Source organism: Siniperca chuatsi, linkage group LG4 (genome assembly GCF_020085105.1).
Source record: "Siniperca chuatsi isolate FFG_IHB_CAS linkage group LG4, ASM2008510v1, whole genome shotgun sequence".
Classification (NCBI taxonomy): Eukaryota; Metazoa; Chordata; class Actinopteri; order Centrarchiformes; family Sinipercidae; genus Siniperca; species Siniperca chuatsi.
Genome location: NC_058045.1, coordinates 25984457 through 25998763, shown reverse-complemented (window position 1 = coordinate 25998763; position 14307 = coordinate 25984457). Strand labels below are relative to the sequence as shown.

At 39.5% G+C, this 14307-nt stretch overlaps 2 protein-coding genes across 8 annotated transcripts in view; one reads left to right on the top strand and one right to left on the bottom strand.

Moving 5' to 3' along the window:
* Positions 1 to 1702: 1702 nt before the first annotated feature.
* LOC122874983 (C-C motif chemokine 4-like) lies at positions 1703 to 2623 on the top strand. The gene is made up of 3 exons (XM_044193623.1): positions 1703 to 1983; positions 2076 to 2202; positions 2406 to 2623. Exons 1-3 carry the CDS (start codon positions 1920 to 1922, stop codon positions 2512 to 2514), a joined length of 300 nt encoding a protein of 99 aa, XP_044049558.1. The 5' UTR covers positions 1703 to 1919; the 3' UTR covers positions 2515 to 2623.
* Positions 2624 to 2916: 293 nt separating this feature from the next.
* Positions 2917 to 14307, bottom strand: part of LOC122874839 (septin-7-like) — a 53721-nt gene continuing 42330 nt past the window's right edge. For 4 of the 7 annotated variants that reach the window (XM_044193261.1, XM_044193259.1, XM_044193263.1 and 1 more), the window contains 5 exons: positions 8331 to 8382; positions 7899 to 8024; positions 7502 to 7640; positions 6436 to 6581; positions 2917 to 5571 (listed from right to left, as the gene is read on the bottom strand). In XM_044193261.1, the coding sequence (XP_044049196.1) occupies positions 5532 to 5571; positions 6436 to 6581; positions 7502 to 7640; positions 7899 to 8024; positions 8331 to 8382 (503 nt within the window). In that variant the 3' untranslated portion in view covers positions 2917 to 5531. The remainder of the gene's footprint in view (positions 5572 to 6435; positions 6582 to 7501; positions 7641 to 7898; positions 8025 to 8330; positions 8383 to 14307) is intronic. The other 3 variants (XM_044193260.1, XM_044193265.1, XM_044193264.1) reach the window with 1 other exon arrangement.

Sequence of the window (14307 nt, the reverse complement as noted above, 5' to 3'; positions counted from 1 at the left end):
GGTTTGTGTACACGTCTGAAAACCTCTGCGATAAGATCTTGTGAACATCATGCTGTCTCCATCACTTCAGTCTGCACCACACATGAGTCACTTCACCACATAAAGGGGGGAAGTGACTCATGATAAACTAGTAATGTAGTTTACCCTGGAGGAGGCAGAAACCAACACATTTTGGTGGTTGGTATTTTGTGTTGTATTAATAATCCCTCTCTCCCACCTCTGATTAAAGACATTACAAACTGACTTTTTATGTCAAAAAAGTATATGCATGATTTAATTTTCCTGTGTGTGTTTTTCAAAATGCCAGACAGAGAGCCCGATAACACATAATCCTGCAACTCTAAACAAATCTACATAGGCCAACCCTTTAACAACAAACAATTCGACTGGCTAGAATGTCACTTTTTGCCCAAATTTTAAATTGGCTCTGAGATATCGGCTTGGTCAGTCCTCTGATGCATCTAAAAATCAACCATCCTCTAAACTGGTGAGGTGAGGTACAGGTCATGCACATGTCACGCTTGGGGTCACTTGCAAACCTAGAAATGAAACGTGCTCTGTGTCTCTAGCATTAGTTCATTTCGCGGTCTCCTGCAGTAGACCCATGATGACAGCTGCGTAGATCCGTTGCTTCGACACTCAAGGACAGTCGATTGCATTCTCTAACTGTCTCCCCTTAAAATGTAATACATGTGATCTCCTAATTCCAGCGTGACTTAGGTAAGAATTAGAATTCACATATTTAGGCTAGAAAAGCATAACCTAGTAGGGAGAACATGTTAGACTCTGTAGGGCTAGTAAGGGATACATATTGTGGACCAGGAAGAGAAACGACAGACTAGGTTTTGGAGCTTCAGTTGACTAGCTCACAAAGAATTCCCCTCACATGAGGAGTCAGGGCAAAAATATGCTGTCGGGCCACCATTTACACCACATTCCTCCCACTCTCTGTTCGATTTGTGCAGTATTTCTATGCTTTCTTGTCTAGAAACCTGGCCCCTAGATTTTCTGTGAGAGAATTTGATTAAATGCATTAATTTATGAGTATGCAACATATAAGCACTATAAGCATTAAACTCAGATAATGAACTAGATTTTGACACAGGTACCTTCTTATAGAGCCTGAGATCAAGTACTAAGCAGGACCCACCGTAAGGCCCTGGTCATATAAATCAGTCTTTTATAAATCATTCTTAGATACAGGTGTTTCTACTTCAGTAATAACCATATTAGTCGCAGCAAAATGAGGAAATGCACAAAGTTACTGTGCATTCTCTAGAATCCATAAAATGTTTTGATCAGCAAATATTGTGCATGTCTGGACATGGACATGTGTGTGCATTTGGGTTGGTTTTGACGCCTTACTGCCATCTGCTCTGGAAATGTAAAAGGTGAAATGTTAAAACCTCATTTCATGAGAAAACTAAGAACAAAATGACCCTTAAACTTGAGTATAATCTAAATAAAAATGTGTTTCTGGTCTTTGTGTGTTCTTTGTACTTCTGTTGAAAGTTACAGTACAAGTGTATCACGAACTTGAATGCCTTTGATGACCTTTCTACTAACTAAATATACACCTAGATGTAAAGATAAATGCTGAACAGACTATTTCCTCTTCTGTGGTACAGGAGATTATTTCAATCTTTACAACAAAACTGTGGCCTGTCCCTTTACTGTATTTTCCACCCCTAACTAGACAGCTGCAGACATTTGAGTTATGTCTTCAAGGTGGAAAGCTGAGGAGGTGTGGGGAAATTTCGCCTTGATGTCTCATGTAGGATTCATTTTGGAGGGGAAGGCTGACATCATACACATTTCAGTTCCACAATGGACAGTATTTATATCGGACGTAGTGCTGAGAGTCGATCACAACAAAGAGAGAAGAACATCGTCATCATCAGCATTTTACCGACAGCATCATGAAGACTCTCTGCTTCACTCTGGGGCTGCTGCTGCTCACCGCCTGCTGCTGCAACGCCATGCGTGAGTGATCTCTGTTCGAGCCTCCTCGTGTTTGTTTGAAGGTTTCTCACCAACATGTTTATAGTGATTTTATCCATTTACCTTCCTCACAGCTAAAGCTCTGCAGTTCAGCATGGCACCTGGAAACTGCTGCTTCAACTTATGCAAGCGCACGTTACCATCAAAGCTTGTATCTAGCATAACCAAGACCCACAGCTCCTGTCTAAAGCAGGCATTCATGTAAGTTTGTTTCATTCTTTTGCTATTTTTGTCTTGTAACTGGTGAAAAATTATGAAATGAGTAGAAAGACGGAGGGCCTTTGACCTCCAGACAGGCATCATCAAAAGGTCACAGCATCCATAATAATGAATTACACTTCCATTAAAACATGAAGAAAAGGTGGATTAAGTTTATTGAGTTTTCTCTTCTGTATGTTTTGCAGAGTCCAGACTATCAGAGGAAGACAGATCTGCTACAGTCGTACTTTCCAGTGGGCTCTGGATGTCTACAATCAGCGCCACAACACTGAGGGCAGCGGTCAGCAGCACTGAAGATGTATTATTGTATTATACTTTATTAAATGAATGCCTGGTTTTGCAAACTCAAAGGTGTGAAGACTTGTTCTTTGTATTTTAATAAAACTTTTATTGCTGTAATGGACTTTATTGCTGGCTGTGTGTTTTCTGAGTAGGTAATTACTGGGGTTCAATTCATGTCTTTTATGAATTATCAGATATGGATTAGTCAGTGGCTGACTACAACACAGTCTGGATAACGATGGGAATTCATTTCACCAACACGAGCAACTCACTTAGGTATTTTAAGATCTGCAAGGTCTATGGTTAAGGAGGGGGTGACTAATAACATCAATGATCCATTCAAATGCCCCCCCAGTCCCCATAGACACACCATTTCATGAGTGGGCTAAAAAGAATACTTGCACACTTTGGGAGTTAAACCATAACTTTGTCAACTTTAATATTAACCATGTACAGTTAGAGACAGAACACATAATAAAACAAAGAGAAGCAGAAAAACAGTGTACATATAAAAAAAAAGAAAATATTACAAAAGAAAAATCCACCTAAACTTCTTGTCTATCTCAGCTTGGTGTTACTGGAAGGTGACTGGTTCACAAGCATTTCAGAGAAACATTCAGTCACTTCTTTTAACTTGTAGGACCACAAAATTGCTTTTCTCTGGACTTAAAGATTAAATATAGCTTAACAGAGCGGTCCTGAGAAGGTATACTCATTGGCATAGATGTATACAGTATATATGTGTGTGTATAAAATGTATGGAGATGTATTCATGGATTCTTAAGACAAGTTTTACATAATAGGTTCTGTTCTGAGTTCTGTTGTTATTCCTGGTATATAATAGTCCGGAAAAAAACAAAAAAACTCAACAAAAAAAGGCCACTGAGCAGCCTCCAGTATGTACACAATATATGCATTTCCATCATGAACAAATCCATACAGGTGATATTTTATGTGCTGAAGATGTAAGGTTTGTCACTTTAGCATTTTGCTTTAAATGGATCATGAAGACTGCGGGCTTTCTGAAAAACTATACTTAAAATAACAGATTAATCTATGAGTCATTTAAGAAAACTACATGGGATTTAAGGAGTCGTTCTTTAACCATACATATAGTATTAATATCATCATCATATGAAAATAAAACATGACAACTCTCTGAAAGGTATATTAACGGTTTAATGTGTCACAGCTCACTGATTTCTGACTCGGAACTGACTCAGACCTGGACCTAACATGTTCTGTTTGAGAGAATAGCAGAGGAGCTATGTTTTGTTGTGTGGAAGCCTTTATTTATGTATGACTAAGTGAATTCAGAGACAAAGCTATGGCTGAATTGGCAAACGTCTCCAAACACTTGTCTTTCTGGGGAGTCCTGGAAGAAAGGAAGGTTAAAGGAATATTTCAGCTTTTTGATGAACTGTCCCTGTGGTTTTCCACAACGGGAAAGTATCACAAAAAGCTGGACATCGGGGTTCAGATCTATGACAACATCCATCACTTACATCACAATATAAAAACATCTGTAATCACTGTTACCTGTAAAGTTGTAGACACCAATGAGGCTTTTGCATAATGTCTTCTATTTAAATAGGAAACACACACTGCCATGATAATATCCTGGCTGCTGTTACACACAAGGTTTCTTATCTCCTTCTGTCTGGTTCAGATCAGACAGCATCTACGACCTCAAACACAGCATTTAATAAAACACACCTGCCACTGCACTGTAAATCCTGTTTAAAGGCCCAGTCACACCAACATTCAAAGAGGCAAAATTTGGATCAGTGTATTGGGTTGCGAGGGCATATTTTTTTACATAGAGTCTGGTGAACTTTAAAGCCTGAATTCATGCTGTCGCCCAACAGCAAGTCGTCTTGACAGTGCTGACCTCTGAGGGAACAGAGCAGAGGAAGCTATTGCAGCTTATTAGCTGTGTTGCTCCATCCACTCTTATTTAATCTCCTCCGCCGGAGTACAAAGTGCTCCACAAAAGAGGAATGGTTTGTAAACAGTTATGTGACAGGAGTCGACGTTACAAATACGTTTTTCAAACGGATGAGAAAATATGTTCTGTTAGCGATCCTCATTGTCTTATTCAAAAGCCGTATTTGTACCATCGACTGAGCTAACGAGTTTGCTAACTAACACTTAGCAAGCTTCTTCTCAGAGTGTTTTTCCACCTCAGTAACTCTTTATTGAATGAAATGATGTACAATCCTGAGAATGAAACGTGAGCTGGGAGTAAACGGCCCAGTACTTAGAAAACGGAAAGTTCAAAAAGCTACTAAATAGCATTAGCGGTTAGCTTGCCAGTTACAGCAGTTTAACTGGCCCTACGAGTAGTTACTATGTCACCAACCTGGTAGAACCACATATTTTGCACAGACTCATGAAATATGACCCTTCGCTGTGCCACTTTCTGGTGTGACTGGGCCTTTATCCCACCTGACGTCTCCCTCCTCAGCTGCCACCTGATTCAGTTACCTTCACTCACATACACTTTCCCTACTCCTAACACACTCTCAGTCAGGTCTTTATGACTGAGTGTTGTAATGTGTATACACTTTGTTACATTTTTGAGAACAACAAAAGAAAGAGCGTCGAGGAGAGGGATAATACGTCTATCTGCAGACCTATGGAATAGCTAGAGAACAAACAACTACTACATGTGTACAAATGGCTATGCATGGTCCCTGCCATGTGTTAACTCCGTACTGTAGCTCAGAGGAACTCTGGCTTCTCCTCTTTGTCAGGAAATATAGGAAAATAGAATTTCACAAAAACATGCATTCCCCATGAAAAGAAAAGGTTTCACCAGATACAGTGAAACCCTGCAGAGAGACCAGCATGTGTGTGTGTGTGTGTGTGTGTGTGTGTGTGTGTGTGTGTGTAAATGGCGTGGTGTGTGGTTAATTTAACACAGAGGAATGTTGTGGAATTTAATGAATGTTATATCTGTTTATGTTCGGAAAGGATGAAGAAACAATTAGTTTGCGTAAAACTCAAGGAACAGGTCGTGTCTCTCTTCAAAAGATTTTTCCTTTCTTCTTGTTCTTTTCCATCGTCCTGTGTGAGAAACAAGAAGAGTGAGCAGATTACTTCGCTATCTTGTACAATAACATGGAAAAATCATTACTGGGCTTTACAGGCACCTTACAGTCTCCAAAACTGTCCAATCAATGAGTTACCTGTCAGTCCATGACTTCATATTTACTCCATATTTACTTTGTTGGTTTGTAAAAAGTCAGTGTGAACATGAACTGGACCAGAGCTTAAGGAAACTATGAATCTTTTTTTCCCTCCATAGTCTGAACCAAATGACCCAGTAATGTGTTATGGTGCGTCACGCTGCCTTTCAGGTATTTTTAATAGCCTATTAAACATAAAAAAACCCAACAACAATAAAATAAGTAATATGTACTGATTAGAATTTAACAATAAACTCAAATACTTGACATGTGAATGATGTCAGGTACTCTGGTGCAGACATATTTAATGTTGCATTCAAAGAGCAAGAAGTAGTCACAACTTAACTGACAGCATTACTTTGTAAAGTTTCACCCACCCATGTGTGTGTTGGATATATTAACTGTGAATACATAGCAGAAATGGTCATTTATTTATAATTACTTTTAGATTTTGTGCTAAATGAGGTGAGGTTGTAAAGATTTTGTTGCTGTTTGTACTGGGAACCTTTAGAAGTCAGTGAAGGCAACAGATTATATAATTCCATGTCCTAAACAGGTAAGAAAATGTGCTGAAAATGAAATGTGTCACAGCAGTAACAATATACAGTTAATGTCTTATTTTAGAAGAATCATGGCAACAATATTGTCAAAGGACATTTTGTCATATGTATCAGTACTGCAGACTGAAACATATGATAAATAGCTTGTCAGTCAGCTGTTCAAAAGTTTGAGTGTTACTGACTTGGAGGCGTCCAGTTTCTGCTGTTCGAGGATTCTCTGCTGAGCCTCCCAGTTGGCCTTCTCATCCTCAAACACTCGTCTCTTCTCCTCGAGCTCTTTGTATTGCGCCTCCAAGTTCCTTTTCATCTGTTCGTGACGTCGCTCCAGCTGAGGGTCAAAACATCCGATAGACTCACTCTCAAACACAAAGACTGAAAGAAACTCAAATCTACTCAAATAAACTGTAAATATAAACTCAGCAAAACTAGAGCTGGAGTAATTATGTAAGATAATTACCCGACAAGTTGTACGTTCCCTTTAATAGCACATGTAATCACTATCAGTTGTTTATTTTCTTTCATTTTCTCGTTTTTCTGTTATCCTGAAATATACTTCTTGTACCAATTCTTGTTTCACAAGGCTGGGCTAGGACTTTGAAAAATCCTGACAAGTTCTGTCCCGCTCGCAGAAAAAACAAAACAAAAAAACACGTCAGCTCTTTATCGCTGTCTCTTTCGTTTTCACACTGTTCCTTGCGAGTCCTCCCCTTTCCCCTCCAGCTACTCAGACCTGTAGGCTGCAGCTTCACTGTCGCTAACGTTAATTCAAAAAATTCTACTGTTAATCGATTTGAACGTCCAGATTCACGCAAATAACAAAAGTGTGAAATACATTTATAAAAAAATCAGACAAACAGAATTTAACTCAAGGTCTACTTACTGTACTAGCTTTTCCCAGAGCTTACAACCACATCTCACTGTCTTCATCTGCGGATGGAGTTTGTTCAGTTGTCATAGGAGTGTGTTCATGGTTATTTTCCATGACAACTGAGCAACTTCCTCTGATGAAGATGGAGATAGTGTTTAAAGCTCCAGAAAAAGACAGTAAGTTGACCTTGAGTTAAGATTATTTTTGTCAAACTACTATTTCAAGGTAATGGACTCCTGGCAGCCAATCAAGAAAAATGCTCAGTGACCATGATATAAAGAATTTATTAGCAAGCGAATAAAACTGAATGAAAATAATAATCTTCATGATTATAATATCTTCCACAGTACACACACACACACACACACACACACACACACCTCAGCCTCTGAGTCCTTCAGTTTCTGCTTCTTCTCCTTAACCTTCATTTCAAACACCTGCTCCATTTCAGCCTCCATTTTCTTCATTTTCATGACGTGCTCTCTGCGCTCCTCCTCCATCTGTGCCAGGGGACTCCTGCTGACCATGGCAAAGGCTAACTGTTAGTAATTTGTTTTGTTCACCTTTAATATTCAATAGAGAAACCTTTTAAAGAAAGACAGGTGCTAAATGAATAACATACTTTTTTGTGAGCATGCCTAAGGTTGCCAAAAAATAAATAAAAACACAAAAGGAAAGCTGTGACAACAAGCTGCCTTTGTAGTTTTTCCACATCTAAAGTAGTGTGTTCTCTGTCATTAAAATTAGAGAAGTAGTAGCTTAGTAACTGAGGCGTACTTAGTGAGCTGTCCCTTGGTCTTGGAAGTGTCCACTCCATTACAGGTGACGGCAGCGAGTTTCTTACTGCGGTAATTCTCGTAGTGGACATTGTTGGTGACGTCCTTTAGATCCTGCATATGGGTCCTAAGGAAGGCGAGGAAAAAGAAAAACAAATCAGGTAAGGAACAAAAAAAGGGAATAAATAAGGGACTAAGCTAAGGCTACAAATGAATTTTACATATATTAAACTTTGACTATTGCTACATTAGCATCTGAGGCAATATACTGCATGTATTGTAAACTAATGTGGCCATTCGAAGAAATGTGTCAGCCTCTAGTGGCCTCTCTGGGTTATGTTTGACAGGAATTACAGTTTCATTCATCAGAGGGTTAGGGTTGCAGAGGGTTGCATTCATGAGAATAATCGTGGGAAATAACGCTGTGTGTCACCTGATCAGCATGTTGCGTAGCACAGTGAAGTCGCAGTGTTCCCCATTCTCCACTGAAACACACAGGGAGAGAGAGGAAAACAGAGAGGGAGGTAGAGACACACACACATATCAAAATTACTATACATGAACACATAGTAATAATCATTATCTGGGAAACTGAGCTAGAAATACATTGCGAGCATGAATATCTAAGCTTCTACAGATATTTGCACATACAGTACAACTGTCTTACAGGTGCTAAATAACTGCAATGAACTTTTTTTACTGCGTAGATAACTGTCAGCTGCTGTGGTCTATCTCTGGCTATGTGTTCACATTGAGAGGCAGTCCCAGCAGAAACACACGTTACTGTGTTTTTGGTGAGTAAGAGCAACGCAACTGTAGTCTGTGTTATTTACATTATAAAAACATATACAGTGTAGCGGTGATATAGAAGAAAAGGTTAAAAAAATACAAGCAAAACAACACCAAGTTAAAATAATGTTATTAATATCAGTGGAGACCTCATGGTACAAACACACACATATCACAATATGTAAAGTGCATTCATTCGTCAGTTATAAAGGGAGGGTACATTGAGAGAAAGGCATTTTCAGGTGTAGACAGTGTTTGAAGTGAAAGGAGGCATTGTACAATGTCAGCTGTAGTAGCACATTAACAGAAAACAAAAGGGCAGAGGGACATCAGGCCATGATCACATAGGACGGTTTTTATATATGAGCAAATGGCTTTCATTCTCTGCAGGTTGCTCCTATAGCTAACTGTGCCTTAGAGATTCAGACAAACATGTCTTAGCTGAGTAACAACTGAGACAGCTGAGATGTTAGGGTCCACATTCAACAGCAAACGATGCTTGTGCAGTTTAATATCAGAATCATTTCTTTTGTATGATTAGACAAGTTTGCAAATTTTCTGTACTGTAGAACAGAGTGTAGAAAACACTGATTTAGTGTATGTGAAATCATCTAAAAAGGTTTGTGAAGGCAGTAGGGATTTAAGAGATGGCTATTTTGTGGAAAACCAGATGCAGTTCATTAATTCAGTAGTTTAGTTTTATTATTGTTAGTTGCAAATGTAGCTATAGGCCTGCATTATTTGATTGTGTGTGTAGTTTAGATTTTATTGTTACATATAATAATTAGACATTATATATAATATATATAATAAAAATATATAACAACTTTGATAAATGTATAACACATCCTGTGATAGCTGCTACCTTATCTATCAAAACCCACAGAGACAGTTTGGACTGTGCACTGACCACTTTGAAATATTTCTAACACTTTAAAAAAAGGCAAAAAGTGCACCAGGTAAGTATTCTTTAGTGGTGGCTGGTGGTGTGTATGCAAATGCAGAGGAGAGGGCACATGCTCTACATGAAGTATGTTTGAGCCTAGGTTTTTATTGGAAGTTATGGATTGTATTGCGCCCCTTTTGCTAATTATATTTAACAGCTTGCTGTCTACTGGCTGCGTCCCAGATTTCTTTAAAACTGCTTGTGTCCAGTCCGTCCTAAAAAAAACTTGGGCTTGATCCCAGCCTCCTGGACAACTATCGCCCAATCTCAAAACTGCCTTTTATTTCGAAGATTCTCGAAAAACTTGTATCTAAGCAGCTTCTTGCTGCTATGGAAAACAATAATACCTTTGAAAAGTTCCAATTTGTCTTTCCTCAGCACCACAGCACTGAGGCAGCCCTATCTCAAAGTCACTAATGACCTTTTAGTGAATGCAGACGCAGGCATGTGCTCAATTCTTGTGCTGCTGGACTTATATGTTGCCTTTGACACAATTGATCATGGCATTCTTTTAGATAGACTGAGGCACTGGGTCTGTGTATCTGGCACTGCACTAGACTGGTTCTCATCTTATCTGTCCAATAAGAAATTCTGTGTCACCAAAAATAACTACGTCATCCTTCTCCCATATCAAGTATGGTGTGCCTCAAGGTTCAATTCTGGGTCCAATACTGTTCTCCTTATACATGCTTCCCTTGGGTGATGTCATCCGCAGAGATGGGATTTCTTTTCATTGTTATGCGGATGACACTCAGTTGTACCTGCCTGTCAAGCCCACTGACCTTAGTATGCAGAGTTCTCTGCAGGACTGCCTGTCTGACATAAAAAATTGGATGTCGATAAATTTTCTTCAGCTCAACTCAAATAAAACTGAAATCCTTGTTATTGGACCCCAACATATCACTAAACAAATACTGCCATCTACTGGTAATCTGTCACAACATATCAAGCCTGTTGCAAGAAATCTTGGTGTGCTGTATGATAGAAATGTATGTTTTGAGCAATATATCACTAAGCTTGTCCAATCAAGTTTTTATCACCTCAGAAACATTGCAAAAATCCGATCTATTTAAAATTTTAGTGATGCAGAAACTGTTGTACATGCTTTTATCTCCTCACACCTTGATTATTGTAACAGCCTGTTCACTTGTCTTAATCAAAAAACTTTGAAACGACTGCAGACTGTACAAAACTCAGCTGCTAGACTGTTAACCAGGACCAAGAGGTACGATCGCATCACACCTGTTTTAGCCTCTTTACATTGGCTCCCTGTTTGTTTTAGGATTGATTTTAAGATCTTGTTGATTATTTTTAAAGGCTCTTCGTGGCCTGGCTCCAGACTATATTTTAGACCTTTTAATCCCTTATGAACCTTCACGTAGTTTGAGATCTTCAGGGAGGGGTCTTCTGTTCCTGAATCCAGGATGAAAACTAAGGGGGACAGAGCTTTTGCCACCAGGGCCCAGAGGCTCTGGAAGAACCTGCCTGAAGTAATGAGGTTGTCTGAGTCAGTGTCTTCTTTTAAGTCTCTTCTCAAAATGCATTTTTATCAGAAAGCATATCCTGATTTTACCTGAGCTGTCTGTTTATTTTATTGTTTTTATGTAACTTATTTATTTTATATTTTATCATTCACTGTGGTATTTTATTTCTCTCTCTGTGAAGTACTTTGTACTTTGTTTTGATAAGTGCTCTATAAATAAAGTTTTATTATTATTTTTATTGGGCTGGCCGAACAGTTGCAGCAGACACAGAGCAACATTACATTCATTAGGATTTGTGTTTGTGTCCACCTGATGAATGCAAGTTCATTATTCACTCTCCTTTTAGCTCTGTTTTGGTCTCCACCAACTCCTAGAAAGATATCTGTCTCTTTAGCTGCTAAATGCTCCACTATGTTCACCAGCTAGTCCCTAACTCTGTCTGTCTGCTGTTTGGTGCTGGGCAGGTACAGTGGGTTTTTAAGAGTTTTTTGCTGAAACAGCTGCCTGCTGCTGCTGAAAACAATATTGCAAAATCAGTGAGACTGAACAGTAAAGTTGTGGCCATAAAACCAAAACAATGAGGTGAAAGACACTAAAACGCTGAATAGAGCCGAGGGGGACTGCAAAGTTTGGTGAGAATTCTCTGTGGGTTCATAACTACAAGTGAGCCCTTTCACATTACACATTTTAATATCTAATATAGATCTAATATAGCTTTAATATCTTCTTAATAATACAAAAAAGAAGGAAAATAGCAGACCTGCATCTTAGAGCACTTTTGCATGAGCTACAATATGTAGCCCTGGCACTTGCCACTTAACTGCATAGAAATACGAAAGATGTTCAGTACTTGATTTGACCTCCTGCTCTGTTTTAATAGTGATGCTCACAGCTAAGTTTTGTGTTTCAGCACAAGTAAAAAGCCTCCTATCTGATCACAGCCCTTCACTGCTGGACCCCAAAGATGCCACATACTGTAGTTAGAACGAACAAGAGTTCTTGGTCAGACGACAGTGAACAGAACTGGTCTCATTTCAACATGGTACAGTTAGATGACTGTGAGTTTTATCTCAACAACAAGACAAGGTTACACGATCAGACGGGATTCTGGAAAAGGACTGCAGATAAACTGCTGCTGTGGATGTATGTAGTGGATCTCCGGCCTCCTCTTCATCAAATACGCTGCTCCTTATTGGTTAGCCTCCACCCCACTGGCAATCAATCATCATCAGGGGAGCAAATAAGGAGGACACCTTACCATTGATGAAACTTAAGCAGTCCTGCCCCTTGGCCTCCAAAGCCAGCCATTGACCTCCTGTCTCTTCTAGAGGAGGGAGCTCTGGCGGAGGGGAGGGGTACGGTTTTTCAGTTACTGTCTGCGCCCAGCGGGGGCTAAATCTGGGTCTGGAGCAGCTGGGTTTATTATGGCTCAGACTTGGCCCGGTTCGGCCTATGTTTGGCCCAGATTCAGCCCAGATTTGGCCCGGATCAACACCATAACCTGCATGTGTCAAGGCTGACTGGCTAAAGAGCACAGGGCTTGTAGAGGGAGTGTGGTGGTTGGAGGGGGTGTTATATGAGGATCTATGCATGACCAGCCAGGAGTGTCTCAATGAGGGAATAAGTGGAGAAGCTAAGTGGGATCAGGGGTCATAGGAAAAAAAAAAAAGGTTGTAACTTATAGTATACAGATCTTATTTGTGGATGAATGGCAGAAAATACCTGATGCATACTCCAGTTTTTTTATTTGTCAAATATGGACTTTAATAGAAAATTGTCTCAGTCCATCAGGTGTTTTGAGCCTGAGTCTATTAGCAGTGTGTATTTAGGCCATGATGGTGAACTGCATTGGTTTAATGAGTCAAGAGCACACCACTGTTTATTTGAAACATGCATAAGTGTGCGTGTGTGCGGGATGTTTTGCACACAGCGTGTTTCAACATTAAAAGTCTTACATTAAAATTCCAAGTATGCTAATGAGTGAGAATTCATGATACCGAGTCACATGTTACCCTGATGACTTAAATGAGCTGCTACATGCCCTTTTGGAAAACACTAACTCATCATTAACTGCTCATGAACCTATAAGCAATGCGTTAGGATGGTGTATTCCCAGTCCTTGGTCCAGTGATACAGCGAGGCCTGTACGCCGTTCTCCCCCCTACACCAACACAGCCAATTCAACTCTAGCATAATACAGTGAGTTGACTCATGTGGTGAAGCAGGGCTGAAATGAAACGGTACAACAGTGTGGAATACCATAGGAGCAAAGAAGGGAACCACAGCGTTAGAGTGATGTTTCTATTGCAGCTGTAGCTTCAGCACCAAACAGCCTCTAGTTTCTCCATGACTATTCACAGCATCAGACCTGGGACAAAACAAGTGAGCATGTGAAAGCTTTAAAAGCTGCTAAGAACCCCAGACAGATACGATTTAAAATTTTCAGATGTGTGTCAAGTAAACCTCATCAAATGCACCTTGCAGGATAATTCCTGTTTATTAAAACCTTGGTCTTACTTTTGTAATTTTTGCCACCATTCTTATCAGTAATAATAACATCACACTCTCCAAGTTAATTGCTGAGATCTGGGAACACAGTGACATCACTAAAAAGAAGTCTGATGGAGCAAAAAATACAGGCAGTCACAAACAATCAGGCGGGTGTTAAACAAACCCCGGGGTTAGCCAAACTTGTTTGGAAGAGAAAATAAAGACAAATGGTAAAACTATTACCCCAACTATTTGACCTACTGTACTTGCTGTAGTTGTGTACACACAGTTTCCTGTGCAATGAGGGATTATTAGCTAGATTTCAGGTGCGCTCCCTTTCAGTTTTACCTCCAAATGAAGTGGTTTAGATAATCTGGCTACACTGCTGGCTCGTTTACAAGCTGTCTGACTTTCTTGTGTTTCTTGCCCCATCAGACTTCGTTGTAGCGATGTCACCCTGTTCCCAGATCTCAGTAATTATTGTGCTGAGTACAATATTGTCGTAACTGATAGAAATGAGAGTCAAAGCTATCAAAATAAGTTATAATAAACTGGAATAATCCTTTAAAAACATACAGCGAGGTTTTAAAAGATTGTCAAATGAAGTGATAAGAACAAAGACAACAAAATTATTATTCATGTGTCAACCTTGTAGATCATCGGCCCTTTTGCCCCATGGTAACACCTAGCATACACTATGA

Coding starts and splice junctions, on each gene's coding strand:
- LOC122874983 (XM_044193623.1), top strand. CDS start 1,920: ATGAAGACTCTCTGCTTCACTCTGGGGCTGCTGCTGCTCACCGCCTGC. Junction 1,984..2,075: donor CTGCTGCTGCAACGCCATGC/GTGAGTGATCTC, acceptor CCTTCCTCACAG/CTAAAGCTCTGCAGTTCAGC. Junction 2,203..2,405: donor TGTCTAAAGCAGGCATTCAT/GTAAGTTTGTTT, acceptor TATGTTTTGCAG/AGTCCAGACTATCAGAGGAA.